Source organism: Gracilinanus agilis, chromosome 5 (assembly GCF_016433145.1).
Source record: "Gracilinanus agilis isolate LMUSP501 chromosome 5, AgileGrace, whole genome shotgun sequence".
NCBI classification, from domain to species: Eukaryota; Metazoa; Chordata; class Mammalia; order Didelphimorphia; family Didelphidae; genus Gracilinanus; species Gracilinanus agilis.
The window spans coordinates 155,695,925-155,714,779 of record NC_058134.1 but is presented as its reverse complement, the minus strand read 5'-3'; the positions used below and the strand labels follow the sequence as shown (position 1 = coordinate 155,714,779).

Below are 18,855 nucleotides of genomic sequence, written 5' to 3'. Positions count from 1 at the left end.
GAACTGCTTGTATTTAGTCTTTCATGACCTTTGTATGTTTCTTTTAAATTTTCTGCAGATTTCTGGGGTTTTCCCTAGGATTAGTTGAAATTCCTTTACTTCATTAAAATTTTTTTCAACTTTTTATAATTATGCTAATCAGTTCTGATATGATATTTTTGGTTGTAAGCCCATTTCTTTTGTGACACATAATGCTATGTTCAATGTCCTTCATATGTTTAATATTGTAGCTGCTAAGTCTTATATTATTCTGACTTTAGCTTTCCAGGATTTAAATTATTTTTTTCTTATTGCTTATAGTATTTTCTCCTTAACATGGGAGCTATGGGATTTAACAATGATATTACTGTGCATTTTCATCATTAAGTTCCTTTGAAGTGATGATTGGTGGATTCTTTCCGTTTCTATTTTACTTTCTGCTTATGGAATTACTGGGCAGTTTTCCTAATGATTTCTTGAAGCATGGTATCTAAACTCTTTTTTTATTGTAACTTTCCAACAGCACAACTATTCTTATATTTTTAAATAATTAGGAACTCTGGTGAGTTTAATGCTCAATCAGGATTCCAGAGAACCAATAATGAAACATGCTACCCACCTCAAAAGAAAGGTACACACAAGGATATCAGCAAAAGAAGCAAACACAGAGTCAGCCAACCCTTCAGTGAAATCTTCAGCCCTAGAAACATCTGAGCTAAATAGATGAGCTTCATTACCATAGTTGTAGGTTTAGACAATCTTGGGGTCCCCTCAGGTATGTGCATGCATGCAGGTAGGAGAAGTGATGGGAAGTATGAATTTGTATGTGTGTGTGTCTTAGTGATGTCTGTATTTCTCTTGAATTTGCCAAAGTAATCAATAGACTTTAAACTAAAAAAAGAGGAAAGTAGAAAACTATCTACAAATATCTACCAAGATAGCTCAGATACATAGTTTTCTTTTCTGTGGGCCTTCTCAAACTTGGGTTTTATAAATCATGGAGATTTTAATGGTAAATTAGTGATATTGCTCATTTGCCTCCACTTAGTTATATAGGGTGTCAAACATACAGCACTTTTCCAGTGACAATGTTAGCCACCTTGAAGAACATCTTTTTTCAGGGTCCTTGGCAAGCACATAGAGAAAAGTATGGGATCTGTTATTTCACTGGTGTAGGCAGGTCAATCCATCAGCCAGCAGACATGTATTATGTACTTACTATGTACAAGGAACCATGCTAAGTCTATAAGGAGGTAAAAGCTGAGGAAACTTCCTCTACCAACCTACAGAAGGTCAGCTCCTTCTCTATAATTTATAGTCTTAAAGAGTTATAGAGAGAGTGACATGTCCAGACTCATTTAGCCAATATATGCCACCGGTAGGATTTGAACTGAAGTCTTCCTGCTCCAAAGTAGCTATCCATTACCCTGCACTCCCTCTCTATTCTAAGCCAGCCATGACCAGATTCTATAAGGAAGAGATTCTTCCCTATCCCAGAAAATTTAGACTCTGCTATATGGTGTTGGTCTGATTTCTAAATAGGGAAAAGAACAGGCAAAGGGGACTAAGGGCAATTTCTCATTCTCTTTTATTGGACAGAACAAAAGGGTGGCTCATGAAACAAGAGTCCATTTTCTTGAGTCTCAGAAGACCATCTACTTGATGGATAGTCCAAACAATCAGGGCTGTAAGTTAAGGACCATCAATTTTCCTTTAAACAAGGTGACACTGAACATGCTCATCATACTTTATAGACCTGCTTTTGCCTTGTAACACTGAGTTCTCAACCTCTTTCAACTGCAATTTTCAGCATATTTCACATTAAATGGTATTATTTCTAAATAAGGAAAAAGCCCTTGTGGCAAAGTCAATATCATTCCTTCTTTGACTTCCTAAGTGACCAAATAAAGAAAGGAAAAAGTACTTCATTAATTGGTGATTACATTTTAGCAGTTGAAAGTATAAGTAACATCATTTAAAAAAATCTCTTGTCAAAACAGTTATTTAAGTGTTTGTTTATTAAGCAATTGGTTAAACACCTCATGTTTTAATGGCTCCCTATAATTCATTGTTTGACAATGTTATTTTCTTCCTGTACCTACTCCAGCACTTATTATAATGCTCGCAGAACTGGAAAAGCATTGATATGATCTCCAATCAGTATTTTACTACTATGGTCACCAATGCAAAATAATTCATAAAGAACAAAATTTTGCTAAAATACAAAGCAATTAGTTAGTAAATGGAAAACATTCTCATATGAATGGCAAAAATCCACAATCTGACACATAAAATAGAAGTCTCTCTTGTTTGAAAATAAGTTAATCCTTTCATACTACTATGTCTGCAACATGGAGATAGTTTTTGGCTCTTCTTTATTTTTTCGCTATTTTAAACAAATACATACACACAAACATATTCAAGTAATTGTGATACTTTCTTAGAGATGAACAGGGAAAAATGATTTGTTCTTGATAAGTTCTTTTAATGTTCCTCTACTTGAGATTAAAGTTTCTGTAATACCAGTATGAATGAATAAATGAGTGAATGAGTGAAAAAATATATAGATAGTAAGCATTTCTGGTACAAACAAAAAAGCAAGACTGTTCATGCTCTCAAGGCACTCACATTCTAATGGGGAAGACAGTATACAGGGAGCCAGCTGCAAGTCATATGGAAAGGTCCCACAGTCCTGAAAGCAGATATTAATGCATATTCTTAAATTCATTGCTAATGTTGAACCATTTGACAGTGACTTTAGCACTTTTAAGTTTTGCAAAGTATATATAATCTAATTTGATCCTTACAACAATCTTGTGGCATAGGCTATTATCCAGAAAATATAAGATTATAGTGAAAGGGTTGGAGGATGGAGACAAGTAAGGGAGAGGACCAAGCTGACTAGGAATGAGTGATTTTTCTATAGATTGACTACAGTTCTGAAATACATGGCCTAGAGGAGTAGAATATATGAACTTTCTGAGGGAGAAGCTTGTAGATTAACTTGGCACCAAAGTTCTAGTGAGAATGTTGGTGTGAAGGGCATCTCTGCTGCTATGCTATGACTAAGTCCATATTTCTCTCCAGTAGAGCCTCCTACAGTATTGCAAGGAAAGGCCAAGCAGGAGGCCTCTGCATATTGTGCCCACGAGGTAGACTCCTCTCCTGCATTGGGGAAAAGGAGACCTGAAGTTTAGGGCAAAGAGTCCTGAAGGTGTCCTCAGAGTCTGCAGCTAGAGCCAGTTTCCTAGGCAGAACACCATCATTACTTAGACTGATAATGGATAAAATACAAATTTAAAGTTGCTTCTGACTTTAGCTAAACTAAGGATTCCTAGAGGGAGAAATAAAATATGTTTCCCGAATATGATATAGGTAGAAAAGCAGAGCATTTCAGATATCCATGAAAAAACTGGACATATTTTAAAAATAAGACTATTTATTTTTGAATTCTTCAACTAAATATGGTTAGAAAGTCATTGTCAAAGTTGTCATCCCCCTGTTTTCTCTCCTCCCATTTGCCTCCCAAAAAATCTTTGTATTGGATGACATATTTTATGTTAACCCAAGACCATCTTCTGGTTAACAAAGATTTTTGCTGTATTTACCTCCAAGCCAGGTGAAAATGAGGCAAATGCTGAGACCAATGTGTCTCTTGGCTAAAGGTTATGCATAAAGAATGTGTTTGTTTGGATAGATTTGTATCTATGTACATATGTGCATGTATGTATATACACATGGACACATATGTGTGTCTCTCTCTCTTTCTCTGTCAGTCTATTCTCTCCCCCAAGAAAATCCCCTAGAACTTGGGTAACTCTTGGGGATGTTACTGGATAATATACCTCACCAAGTTTCCATGGTATTGGCCCATGAAAAGAAATTGTACACACACACACACACACACACACACACACACACACACACACTACCCTCGCCATCACCAAAGAAGATCATCAATTGTATTCATCAAGTGATAGAATTACACGTCCAGATGGTAAAACAAAACAAAAAAAAAACTTTTATTTTTTCCACATAAAATATTTTTCTTTTTATTCATTATTCCAAAATGTAGGCTTACTCAAATTCATGAAATATGGACTTAGTCATAGCCTGAAAGGTATTTGTGGAAAATGAGATTTAATTTTTAAGTTTGTTAAACTCTGGAACTGTTTAAAGTTTCTTGACAGTTAAAAAGAGCCTTGCAAAATTGCACGTCAGGTTGCCAACTGAAAGGGAGGTTCACAATAATATGGTTTCTAGTATATTTCTTTGTATATATTCTTTGTATATATTTTTAAAAATAAAAAAGTTAGATTTTTAAATTTAATGCACATGCTCTTAAAAACAACCAGTAATGTAATATGTGAATAAAAACCACAAAGTAATTATATAAAACATCACTTAGAATTAAAAAATACCTAAGTGGATATGGAATTCGATGTATGCTACAAAATGTCAATTTTTTTGTTCCTGAAAATGGAAATTCATGAGGTCAGATTTGAAGAGGGCCTCAGTGTGCTGGGTTCAGGAGTCAGGCTGAATTGTAATCCTGGTCTGGCTCAATGATATTAAACAACTTACTCAATATTTTTCCACTATAGGTTCCACGTCTGTAAAATAGGTATATATTTACCCTTCCATATTATAATTTCATAAGATTATTGAAAAAATTAGATGACATATAAAAGAAATGAAACAATGCTTGTTTTAATGTTTGAACAAGGGTACAAAAATTTTATTATATACTATCAACTGAAATTCACTATAAAGTGTGTGACAGAAAAATCCCTGGAACCAAAAGTAAACCTAAATTGGAATAAGAGAAGCATTATAGACTACATTTCAGTAACCAATTCAAATTTTTTCAAAATAAAAAAAAACAAAATATTTAGCTGTATTCTGAGTCTTGATCTAACCTGAAAGAAATCACAAATATTAAATATAAAAGTATATGGGTAGGGGGCAGCTGGGTAGCTCAGTGGATTGAGAGCCAGGCCTAGAGACAGGAGGTCCTAGGTTCAAATCCAGCTTCAGACACTTCCCAGCTGTGTGACCCTGGGCAAGTCACTTGACCCCCATTGCCTACCCTTACCAATCTTCCACCTATAAGTCAATACACAGAAGTTAAGGGTTTAAAATTAAAAAAAAAAGTATATAAGTAATTGATATGCTAAAGGCATTGTGGAGATACCCTGCCTCAAGTTTCTCACCTATCTAAACCATTTTCCATATATATATGTCAAAATGATATTCCCCTGCTCAGAGAGATTCAGGGTCTTCCCATGACCTCAAATATGAATTCTTCATCATTTAAAGATTTTCATAATCTGGTTCCAAATTACCTTCTTAGGCTAACTCCATATTATTTCCTTTCGTATAATTCTATAATTCAGTTAAATGGACCTACTTGATGATCCTGATAAATACCATTCAATTTCTATTCTCCTTGCTTTTGCACAGGCTATATCCTCACCTTTGCCTGAAAAGCACTCCTTCCTCACTTTTGCCTCTAAGAATTCTTATATTCAAAGGTCAGTTCAAGTGATTCCTTCAGCTTCTATTCCCCCCCCCAATTTATACATGTTATTCTCTTTCCATCTCACTGCCCAAAAGAATGTAAGCTCCTTGCTAACAGAGCTTATCTCATTGTCTTTTACCCAAAGCCATGTACAGGGACTGGTTTACATTGACTGATTGATATGGAGTACAAAATTCCTATGCTCAAGGAATATGTTATTGTGTTGTTGTGGAGACAAAGTATATATATATATATATATATATGTATATATATATATATACATATATATATATATGATTAAAAGATAATCATATGAGCGAGTGTATGAGAAGAGCTAAATGCATGCTGTAGTTCAGAGAATTGAGAAATGTGACTTAGGGTGGTCAGAAGGTTTTTCAGAGAAGATGGGACTTGAGCTAGAATTGAATAGGTAAGAATTGGGCAGGAAGAGAGAAGGGTGGAAGACATTATTGTTGGGTAACGAAAGGTACAGAGACCGGAATTTACAAGGTATATTCAGGAGATGGGGAGCAGATCAGTTAGCTAGGGCAGTCATATATTTAGCCATTTGGCACCTATTTATGTACAAAGTGAAATTTTTTACTACAAGTTCTACAAATCTTGTTTTAAAAAGGCTTTTAGTTGAACTGGATCTGAAAAATAAAGGGGAAGGAGAAAAACATCTACAAATTTTCTACCAAGTTCAATACTAAAATTAGCGGTCATGATGCAGGAGTGATAACTATTATGATGACCAGAAATTCAGGGAAAAAATCCTTGACAGGAGTAAACAATAAAATCCATAGCTTCAGATTTCTCAACATAAATGTACTGTGCATAGTAATAAGCAAGGAGGGCTAGAGATTCTGATGCATGGAAGAAAATCCATCGTGGATCTCATCTAAACTAGTGTGAATATACAGGGAACTAATTGATCAAATTAGATTTTTAAAAGGGCACCTTCAGATTATGGTAAACAATAGCAAATTATGATGATGAACATGAAAATTCAGTCATGACATGACTTGGTCAAAGAATAAGTTGAGACAGGAAAAGAATACTAAGGAATGAATGGGTATACGAGAGTAGAAGTGGGTTCTCCTTGGTTGTGGGAAAAGGAAGATCAAAGAGAAAGAGTATACTTTAGGGAATAGAGACTGATAACTGATAATGGAGAAAAGGCAGAAATTCTCAACTTTTATTTTGCTTTTGTTTATTCTGCCATGGAAGGAGGACAGTCCTTAGAATGAAAAGGATAGAACAAAAATGATTTACAAGGAGTTACAAGTAAAGATAATTAGGGAGATAGTAAGAGAATAGCTAGCTGCCCTTGTTAAGTCCAACTCAGCAGACTCGGGCAAATTATACCCCAGGATAATGAAAAAGTTGGTGCATGTGATTGCTGAGTCAAGGTAGGTGATTCAAGTAGAAGGGCTCACACTGAATTTCTGGAAAAAAATCTATTATTATTTTATGAAAGGAATGATTTGTAAGAATTTAGAAAAAAAGATGCTCAAAAAAACCTATTTTTGTTAAGAAAAAAATGCCAGACTAACCTCACATCCTTTTCAACAGAGTACAATCCTGATAAAAACAGAGGTAGATGAAAATACAGCTGGGTAGATTTGAATCTAGCTGAATAGCCAGTTGGAAAGAGTATCATTAAAGGTTTTCTGATACCTTAGAAAGATTTCTCTACAGCAGTGAATCTCAAAATGTAGTCTGAGGACCCTTGAGGGTCCAAAAAAAAGACCCTTTCAGGGAATTTCTGAAGTCAAAACTATTTTCATAATAATACCAAGATGCTTGAATTCCATAAATTCAAAAGATATAACCCACATAAGTCAAAGCTTTCTGTGGAGTCCTCAATAATTTTTAAGAGTATAAAGGAATCCTGGAACCAAAAGTTTGACAACAGTTGTTTTAGAGGAATGAAGTCATAGATAGTGTACTTATCAAATTTTTTTTAAACCCTTAACTTCTGTGTATTGGCTCCTAGGTGGAAGAGTGGTAAGGGTGGGCAATGGGGGTCAAGTGACTTGCCCAGGGTCAAACAGCTGGGAAGTGTCTGAGGTCAGATTTGAACCTAGGACCTCCCGTCTCTAGGCCTGACTCTCAATCCACAGAGCTACACAGCTGCCCCCTACTTATCAAATTTATAGATGACATAAAGTCAAGAGGGAAGATTTCTGGTCTCAGACACTTGCTAGCTGTGTGACTTTTGGCAAGTCACTTAACCCCTATTGCCTAGTCCAAACCTCTCTTCTGCTTTAGAAATGTAAGGGGGGAGGGAGAGGGATTTTTTGTTGAGTGAATATTAAAAGGTTTGGTGGCCAAGAAATTGAATAAATATCAATTCCTAATGAGAAAACCTCAAGTCAAAATGACTTTTATGGTAGTTTATTTACAAATGAGGAGAAAGAAAAAAAAGCAAGACAATTAGAAGAGAGGATAAGATAAGATAATTAACCTAATACACTAAATAATTTGCTCTAGCCCCTGGCTCAACCCAGGCAAGACTAACTAGTCCTCAGTCTGAGAAGGTTCATCCTTGAGCCAAGGGCTGAAGGCCAGGGATGAACAAAGCAAAAACTTCAGTCACAAGGCTTCTCTTTAAAGAAGAGTTCCTTCAGAGAAATCCAGGAAAGATCAGTCTTTACACTCACCACGTGTAGTTCTAAGGGAGAGATTTAAGAATAGCCTCACCATGTCCAAAGTCCCAGCCAGACAGGCAGAGCTCCTTCAGATCCAAGACACAAACAAGAAGAGAGTTATAGGAAGTTGTCACTCCCTTTTAAAGGCACTTCTTTTGCATCACTTCCTATGCCTTCCTCTTAGTTTATATGTCCACTCACAACAGACACTGTGCTTAGGGCTGCCCAGGGGGCAGCCAGTCAATTTTGATTTGTCACCTACTTTCACACACATGGGCTACAGATTTCCTTACTTGTGAATTAAATGGTGTTTACATCTTTGGTGATTAAATCTAAGAATGGGCAGTGTAGATTTAATTTCATTATCACAGAACCAGTACATAGTTACTGATCCTAAGATGGAAAGCTAGGATTTTTTTTTTTAAGAGGGAACATTAACAGTGTGGATAGCAGTAAAGATCACTGCAATTGATTGTCCCTTTCTCAGAAATTTCTTAATTTCTTGACATATATTCAAAATGGTTGGCAATTAGATTCTTCCTCTTGAAATAAAGAACATTAATTAAACTATTGTACTATTTATAAATAGGTTAGCTATTAGCATGAGTGAAAATTTCTTTTAATTTTGAATAGCAGGATTTATAACTAGTATAACTAGTATATGGACAAATTTGCAGCAGGGATCACATATTTAAAAATCTTATAAAATCCACTGTAGAAACATGTTTTTATCTACGCTATACTTCCTTTGAAATGAATGACATTCCTGATATGAATGTCTGATATATAGTATGAATATATGTAATACAAACACATGCATATTTAGAAAGATATTTTAAATATATGTCAAAATACATATATATTGGAGCTATTTCACATCTATCTTTTTTAACTTATATTTAATTAAATGGTACTGGAGAGTTGGCATTAAAAATGAAGAAAATCTAGGTTGAATTCCTGCTGCTGCCATACAAATGTTGTGGGTTTGTTACAAGTCACAATCTCTTGTGCTCCAGGAAATAAACACATTATCTCATAAGGTCACAGATAAATTGTCTTCCACATCACTGGAGGAAGTTTCTATCCCAGAATTTCCCACCCCAAAGAAATTGCAAGTCTAGGATATGTGGGATGAGGTCCCAGACAATGGACACCACCACTGAATGAAGTTCACAAATACAGAGCTCAAAAGCCAAAGTAGTTTATTCTTTTACAAAAGAGACATTCCCCCAAGATCATCAATAAATAGTTGCTGAACATGTATATTATAAAATGAGATATTTGTAAAGTGCTTTGTAAACTTTAAAGTGGTTTATAAATTCTAGTTATTATTATCAGAACAAAGTATGCCAAACTTAGAAATTGTGCTATAGAAAATATGTGCATAATGTACAACAAATATTTTTAAAGCATCTACCATATATAACAGGCACTGTGTGCTAGGCATTAGGGATACAAAAAGAAAGAAAAGTATCCTTATTTCACATAAAGTAAACATTTATATCATCTTTTTAAACATTTATTCATTTTTATACCTTTAGCATTTCTGACTACATTACTGTTGTCCACTAATACACCATAAAACTTACTAAGAGTGGGAAAAGGACAAGATTGATTTAACTTACTAGGAATACTAGTGGAAGCTGGCATATACATATTTATCTATGTCTAATAAATTATTTTGATAATTTTCTAGTTACTTCCACGGAACGATTTCAATTCCTCACCATGGTCTAGAAGGGTCCTGGGGGATCTCAGAAGCTATGACTACAAAGGGTAAGCTCTGACAGGTCCCAACATAGGGAAAACACAATTGAAGGTGGTTCCAATCAGACTGTGTCAGTTTTTAAAGGACCAGTTGAATTAACTAGAGAGAAGATTATTACCTGTGGATTGAACCCTTCCTGAACATTTCTTTCCTTTGTAATCCTTGACAAAAGGGAAATTATGAAATGACCCTCAGACCTGTGCTAACACTTTCTTATTCTGTGATGACAGTGGCAGAGAGGAGCAAAAGGGGACAAAAAGTGTTAATCACACAAATTTTAGGCAATATCATTGTTAACTGACTTGTTGGTACTCTTCAGGTGAGATACTTTTCCAATTACCAATAACTGGTTGTACTATCAAAGGCAATAAAATGTATATTTTGACATTTTTATTATAAACAGAACCAGAACAAAAAAAGAAGTTCTAATAAAACAAGAATGGATCACAGGTTCTCCTTGGAAAGGCAAATAAAGGAGTTAGATATGAATTCATTATGAACATAAGGGCAAGAAGCATCACTACGTGGGTATTTGGTTATCTCATATTGCCTTTTACTCCTGTATATGCCAAAAAGGCCATCGTGGGAAAAAATCACAACTCTCATGCCAACATTTGTTCCCAAAGATAAAGAGATGAAGAAATTCTATGAATAACGTGATAAGACTTTCTAAATTAAATTATTATATATATGTATAGATAGATAGATAGATAGATAGAGATATTTGGTGACCTTGAAGTCAAGGATTCACTCTTAAGAATAACAAAACTTAAGCTGAAAAACCTGACTTGGGAGTAAGATAGTTAAGTTACGTGGCATCATAAAGGATTCTTAGAGTCATAAAGACCTAAATTTGTATTCTATTTCTGGAACTTACTAAATATATGACCTAAAGCAAATCACTTAGTATTTCTTGGCTTCTTGTTCCTCAGCTGGACAACACTGTGATTAATAAAAACATTTAACCTCACAGGGTTGTTATGAGGACCAAATAAGACAATATATGTAAAGTACTTTATAAACCTTGAAGTGATAAAAATAGTAGTTATTATTTTTCTATGGAAGTTTCTGGCCTAATATCATGAATACATTTTTTTTAGAAAAGAAATGGGAAGCACTGGATATGATAACTATCAAATCACATCACAAAAATGAAATTAACTATCCTTTAACAGATAAAGAAATGACTCATTACTAATGTTGAGGCATCATTCCAGATTCAGCTGTTTTTAACAGGTTTGATAATGGACTTATTAGAACAAAGGTCAAATTGAATATAAAATTAGAAAAAATGAAAAAAAGATAAGATATAGCATGTAATTTAATCAATTAATTAATGTGTAGAGTATATTGAGGCCTCCAAATAAGGAAAAGGTTGGAAAGAAAAGATAACAATATAGATAATAACAATTTCATATACAGATATGTGAATTGATTTCCATGATCAGGACATGAAAAGAGTTCAATAACTGCCTCAGCCGTGAAAAACTTGATCTATGTATCAAGTGGAAAGATATGGAAGCCAAGGATAACAGGGGTTTAGAAAACAAACTCATTTGTAAAAGCATACCAAAAAAAAAAAAAGGATGGTAAAAAATTGTTAGCAGTGTTGCCTTATAAAATCATGTGAAGCATTGGAAAGAAGATTAAACTAAAAGAATGCTTGGGAAAGAACCATCTAAGCAAAGCCAACCAGAAGGCTAGAAGAATTACAGAAAAAAATGGAAAAGAACTCTGAAACTATTTATACTAAACTCTAAATGATTTATGCTAAACTCTTTTCATCCTTAATTATAATGGAGATTCTACATTTGGACTGTAAAGCCATAGTAGTACCAGATGTACTTCTTGACAAAATAGAAATGCCAAAAGATAGGGAAGGCAATCAGATCAGTCAAAATACACAGAGAACTCTTGGCTGATGGTAACATAATTTTGAGGTTGTTGAGGAATTGATTCTCAAGGTATCTGAAGGTGGAGAAGGATACCAAAAGTGTGTGAGGAAATCTCATATGTTATTATTATCCTCTTTCCCAAAAGCAACTAAAAACTTTAATTACTATTGTCAAAGAAAACATATTAAAAATTTGCTCTTCGTCCTGGGCACAAGTCTGGTAGAAAACAGTTTTTAAAAATATTAAAATCTGTTATCCAAGGACTTATAGCTTAGGGAGATGTCCAATTTAGAGTTTTCTCCTTTCCCTACCCCCTTGCCCTTAGACATTTTCCTTTTATTCCAAGGAGTTTTGAGGTAACATTTAAGATAATCTTGAACAATGAAAATGTTATAAAATGTTAAAATACACTTTTGGGTTACTATTCCAGAGAAATGGCTCCTACTAGATTCCTTCCTTGATCACTCTTCTCAACAATAATAAGAATTTCCTCTCAGAGATTAATAACTCAATCCTTTTTGAATAAAGGATGGATCATAGTCCACTCATTTCAGGAAATGATAGGTGAAGATCTTAATGAAATCAAAGATAGATTTTGTTCAAAGATTAGTTTGTTCTCTTAATCCATTTCCTTGAGGAAAGTTTTTTGTTCTTGCCTTTTTACTCAACTTTCTAAAGAAGGGTAGATATAGGTCTGGAAGAGGCTTTTGAACCAGAAAAACATTATTAATATTTCACGTGAACTCATAAGCAAGTTTTAAATAGTCTTTTAAACTATTAACCCCTACTCCTAGGTACATACATTTCATGAGACCTAAAAACACAACACAATAAAGGCATCCCTGATAAGGGTATTGGAAGGGGAAAGACAAAGCTTTCATAGGAAATATTCTCTAGTAGAGCACACTATTACAAAGAAGTGACCAAGAGATTCCAAGAATATGAGATCCTACTGTTCATATGGTTTATTGACTACTGAGAGGAAAAAATCTGATTCATTAGAGCTAAAAACTACCTTAAAGGTTCTACCCCAACAAGGTAACTTTATTTCACATGTCAAAATTGTGAACCCTGGAACATATAATAGCAATAATCTTGATAATTCTATGACTGTTCATGACAAACAAAATGTGAAACAGAAAGACAAATGGCATTCTTGTAAAAAATATTATAGCCAACATCTTGAAGAATTGAGTGTAAAGTCAGGGCTGAAGAGGGATGCCTTCTAGATAGATAGTGAGGTCCTATATATGCTCCTATTTTGGATGACATTGTATTGACAACATAGAGTTCCAGAATACTGCATAACCTTCTCAGTGAGATTAAAAATTACGCAAAAGCATTTGACCATACTTTACACAAAGGAAAAACTAAGTGTATGAAAAATACCTGTTGTTTAGACTATGATACGCAATTGTCTGAACAACATATATATATATATATATGTTTATATTATACATATGTATATTTATCTATGTATAAATATATGTATCTTTATGTGTGTGCGTGTATTATTGGATTGGACCCAGAATTAACAGGAGTATAACAGGTTGGATTGCATCTAGGAGACTTGCAAAATTACTTTAATAACCCTAAGCTTCTTAAAACAAAGGGCCATCTTTTTTTTCCCTTTAAACACTGATATTCCTTTTTTCTGGCAATATTCAATGGTTGTGTTCTAGAACACTATAATCTCTTATAAGCAGAATTTATAGATAACCAAAAAGGCAATGGAGGCGTCTAATGAGCAAGCAACAATATATTCTCAATGAGAAACTATACAGATGTGGTACAAAGGATATCTTCAAAGAAATGCATGATTAGAAAAGAAGATGGACCAGTCACTTAGAAGGGATAAGGCAGTGGGCACCTTGGTGCTCTAATGGTATTCATGCATTGTTAAAAGCAAAAAGTCTCAAAGAAGGCCCACAGTATATTGGGTGGATCCTGTGTGGCAAATTTAACATAACATATGAACAAGAGTCCCTCAAGTTGGGCAAGGAGACAGAGGTTTTGAATTACATCATTGGAAGAAATATCCCAAAATAAAGAGATCACAGATCCACTAGAGACTTGGAGGTATCATTTCTCACCCCTTATCCCCTTTTCCCTGGGTATAAAAAACAACTTAAAAGGGTCACCGAACACACTATCATAAAAAAGAAAGATACTCATACCTCATCTAAACACTGAAATGCAGGAGTTGTAGTTAAGTCAACAATGCGTTCATCCTGAATGTTAATTGTAGGAACGATGACAGCATTAAACTCTGGTTTACTTTCTAAAGGAGGGGTTTTATCAGCTTTTTCTTTAGATTCTTCCTCTGAATCACTGGAGCTAGAATCATCCACATTCATGTTTGACAATTTTCACAGGTCTAAAAAATTAAAGGAAAAAAAGTCAAAAAGAAATATGTTTTTCCATATTCATTATTTCAGAACCTCCTTATCTATAATAAAAAGGAATCAGGCCTCTGTGTCAGGAAGACTTGAGTTCAAGTCCTACCTCTGGCTTATACTGGCTATGAGACTATGAATAAATCACTTACCTTCTCACTGCTCCGGCCCACTCTATAGTTTATACATTGTTCCAACCTGTATTGAGAGTTGCCTATGTCAATGAAATCACAGGTTTTGCTGACTCCTTATATTTATAAGTGAAATGAATGAGGAAAATGGCTTAAAAAGAAAAAAAGACAAGCTCCTTAAGGGCAGGGACTGTTTTTGCTTATTTTTTCTTTTATTCTTCTATCCCTGGTGCTTAACATGTTGTTGTTCAGTCATGTAAAAGGGAATTCTTTGCTTTCTCTGAGTTTCCACTTGTGAAAGGGAATCCTTTATTCCCTTTGTCTATTTTGAGTTAACACTTTGGTTAACAATAACTTAAGTACCTCTACTTAGTACCTCACTAGACTGAAGACAGGATTAACTCTCCTTTGTCTACTTTTAAATTGAATCAACAAAAGATTGAACACCCTACTTAGTACTAGCTGAGAAGCTAGCAAGGTACTCAGATAATTCACACCCTTAGTAATTCAATCAGTCAAGAAACTGTGAACCTTTCTGATTCAATCAGCCAGGAATCTGTGAACTCTTTTGATGAGTTCACCTCTCCAGAAGATGAGAAGTGGTTCACACAAACACTGCAACCTGTGTAGTGCTGGGTAATTTAGAAGCTGTGATTGGTCCTTGTGAAAAGGGGATGGGACAACAAGTCAATATAAAAGGCCCTGAATTTCTGAGGCAAGAGAAGTCAATTCCAAAAAGGAAGTCAGCTTCAAGAAGAAGGTTGGCTCAAGAAAGAAAGTCAGCCTCAGTAGTCACCTTCAGCTCTTGAGTCATTGTCTTGACCTACCCCTTGGAGGAACTTGGGTGAGTAGATAGCTGGCTCTCCCTTACTGTCTTTTGGAGAGAGTTTAATTCCAGTTGAAGGTAAACAAATAATGGCTGAATTGAGCACCAGAGCAATATTTAGTTAGATAGGCTAATGTCTTCTCTACCCTTTTGTATTTCTCTGCTTTTACTCTTTCCACCTCTTTTGTAAATAAAAGCTATTAAAGTCATTTCAACTTTGAGCAATAATACTGTAAAATAGAGATCACCATTATTATCAATAATTTTCATATATTTCAGTCAGACCATTAATTTTTAACCCTTACACTCATTTCAGTTGTGTCTGACTCTTTGTGACCCCTTTTAGGGTTTTCTTAGCAAAGATACTGGAGTGGTTTGCCATTTCCTTCTCCAGCTCATTTAACATATGGGGAAACTGAGGCCAACAGAGTTTAGTGACTTGCACAGGGTCACATTGCTAGTAAGTATCTAAGGCCAGATTTGAACTTAGGAAGATGAGTCTTTATGGCTCCAGACTGGCACTCTATCTACTGTGCTATCTAGATGCCCTGGTGCTCTTGATAGCAAGAAAAACAGACCTGGAAAATAGGTCAAGAAGAAACAACTTAAGAATCAATGGATTCCCTGCAAAGCGTGTTTTGTTTTTTTTTAATGCCTGGATACTATATTTCAAGAAATCATAAATGAAAACTGCCTAGATCTTTTATAAGCATAAGACAAAGTAAATATTAAAAGAATCCAAAGATCAACTCCTGAAAGAAACCCTAAACGGATAAGTTCCAAAAATGGTGTACCCAGAATCTAGAGCTTCCATATCAAAGAAAAAATCATGTAAATATCCAGAAAGACATTCAAATATGAAGGAAGCATTGTCCAAACCACATACAAAACCTTGAGAATTTGGAATATATTTTAAAAGACAAAAGATAGTGATTTACAACCAAGAAAAATCTTGCTAAATATAATCCTATAGGGAACATAAACATATACACACATGCATACATCACCACCACCCCCACAGGCACATATTTATGAAACTGAAGACTTTAAAGCATTTCTGATGAAAGATCAGAGCTGAATATGAGTTTTCAAATACAAACTCAAGATTCAAAAGAAATCTAGAAAAATTAATTATTTGAATAATTGGAAGGGAACTGTGTTTTATTCTTAATCTGTGTTATATTTACTACTTGTGAGTAAGAACTTGTGCCTTATATCATGGAAGAGTTTGGTTCAGTGTAGACTATATTATCTGACCTCAGGATGGGATTGCAATTGATTCTAGTGGTATCTAAAAATAAACACCAAACAGTGGTACCTAATTCTGTATAAAGACCATTTGGAAGGAGGGTTGTTGTATTGTTGCATTTTTAAAAATCTGTTAAATAAAAGAATATTAATAAATTCCTCTTTCTAGCAAAAATATTCATATATGCATATATATGTATGGGTCCATATAGATATCTATAAACACACCATCACTGAAAAAATAGGAAGTTTCACAGTGGTCAGTTAGGCAATTATTTAGTAAAAATTACACTATTTTGTAAGATATCCACCACTTCCTTCTTTTTTTCTTATGTAAACATAGGCAATCCTTCCCTTGAAGCTGTTTTTGTTTCTGAACTCTTAATACAGTTATGGAACCATTTCCTTACACCATTATAGAAAGTATTACTAGGAACCCACTGTAGAGTGTAAAGTCTACAAAGAAGTAAGATTTTTTTGTCACATTTTAAAATATTCCCTTTACATGGAGACAGTGTCAACCATTTGAAGGTACCTTGGCATCATGATCTTAGGGACCAGGTGAATAAGAAATCAGCAAGGAACCATTTTTCCTTTTGTTATTACTAGTTATTGAACTCAATACATTGTAATCTGGTTTTTTTTAAAAAAAAGATAACAAAAAAAGGAGACAATAAGAAAGGAAAGGAAGGAAGTAAAGAAAAATTAAATGATTTGGGGTTCTCCCAAGAGGACTGATAGTGTAGAGCCAATTCTGACATTTATATTAATGCTACCAAAGTGAATTACAGCACTCGAACACTCCAGGTCTATCCATAGGGTTAAGAAAAAATAGCAACATCAAATCCCTGAAAGTCTAGCCTCATATTTTCAATTGCCTCTTCTATGTATCTCCTTGGATGCCTCTTTAGCATTTTAAAAACTAAACAAATCTACTTCTCCTGACATCCCTAGTTCTGGTTTCAGCAAACCAATCTTCCCAAGACTTGGATTTGACATGCCTGATTCATATTTGACTCTATATACACATAAAATAGGTAACCAAGTATAACATTAGGTGCTGCCTGTAGAGCACAAAGTTGCATGGGGTGGCAGTGGTGGGGTGGTCTAGTAAAAATTCCCAAACCTAGCTCAGAGACCAAGTCTCAAGACATAAGCAATATAATGGTTTCAATTTGCAAAGTCATCCCTTTGGAATCTAGGAATATTATGGGGCCATTCATAAAACTAAACTGTAATTCAATAACCCCCCAAGAAAGCCTATTAGCCTTCCACACCAAAACTACAGGATTTTGACATATATCATCTGTTAAATTAAAAAACAAAGCAGGAAACAACAAATGAACTCTCAGAGTTGCCTCCTTTCCCCTCTGCACATTCTGAGTTCAAGTAATGACATGGAAACAGAAAAAAGGAACATATTAATTTAATTATTTTCCCTCTATAACAAGTAAGAACAATTTTTTTAAAACCCTTGTACTTCGGTGTATTGTCTCATAGGTGGAAGATTGGTAAGGGTGGGCAATGGGGGTCAAGTGACTTGCCCAGGGTCACACAGCTGGGAAGTGGCTGAGGCCGGGTTTGAACCTAGGACCTCCTGTCTCTAGGCCTGACTCTCACTCCACTGAGCTACCCAGCTGCCCCCAGAACAATTTTTAACATTAAATTTTTTTAAGCTTTGAGTTACAAATTCTCTCTCCCTTCTTCTTACCCTCCCTTTTTTACTCCCTCTCCCTTCCCTGAGACAATAAGCAATTTGATATAGTTTACAGAACACATTCATTTAAAAAAAGAGAATGAAATTTACAAAACACTCCAAGACATGGGGAATAGATCAATAAATCTTATTTTAGATCTGCTTAAACAGAGGGAGGAAGAAGAAAGGGGTAGAGGAAAGATACAACTAAACTACTCAGCTTCTTAGTGTGTTAGTTAAAATCACCTGGGGTTCTATTTGGAAGGATTGAACCTCAATATAGTGTTTGACAAACTTCTGTGGACCTGTGGGGGTCCTTAAAACTACATTTCCCATGGTCCAACGGATTTCTGGTTCTGGTTCTCTGTGTCTTTTCTCATACCACTTCTTCTGCTTGGAATCCCATATGCCACTCTCTATCCTATAGAAGGCAGTATGATATAATGAGAAATAAGTCTGTTGTCAGAACTAGTCAAGTAGTGGCTCTGATATTTATTAGGTATTGGTCTATCCATGGGAGGATTTCAGTTTTCGAACAGATAAAAAAGGGTTAATAATATTTTCATGGGGAGGCACCACAGATATAGAGCTAGCCTCAGAATTAGTAAGATTTAGGTTCATATACTATAAAGGATGAAAAGCAAATAGGAATGATTAGACAAGGAATCTTGATAAGGGCTTAAAAGGAGTAACTAGCTAATCCTTTTAACACAAAGGTATCCATAAAATCTTAGTGCAATT

At 34.8% G+C, this 18,855-nt stretch overlaps 1 protein-coding gene across 1 annotated transcript in view; it reads right to left on the bottom strand.

The window, feature by feature from the left end:
• Positions 1-14,174, bottom strand: part of CCDC146 (coiled-coil domain containing 146) — a 159,499-nt gene extending 145,325 nt beyond the window's left edge. Inside the window, exon 1 of the mRNA XM_044679051.1 lies at positions 13,995-14,174. Within this exon, the coding sequence (XP_044534986.1) occupies positions 13,995-14,174 (180 nt within the window). The remainder of the gene's footprint in view (positions 1-13,994) is intronic.
• Positions 14,175-18,855: the final 4,681 nt, after the last annotated feature.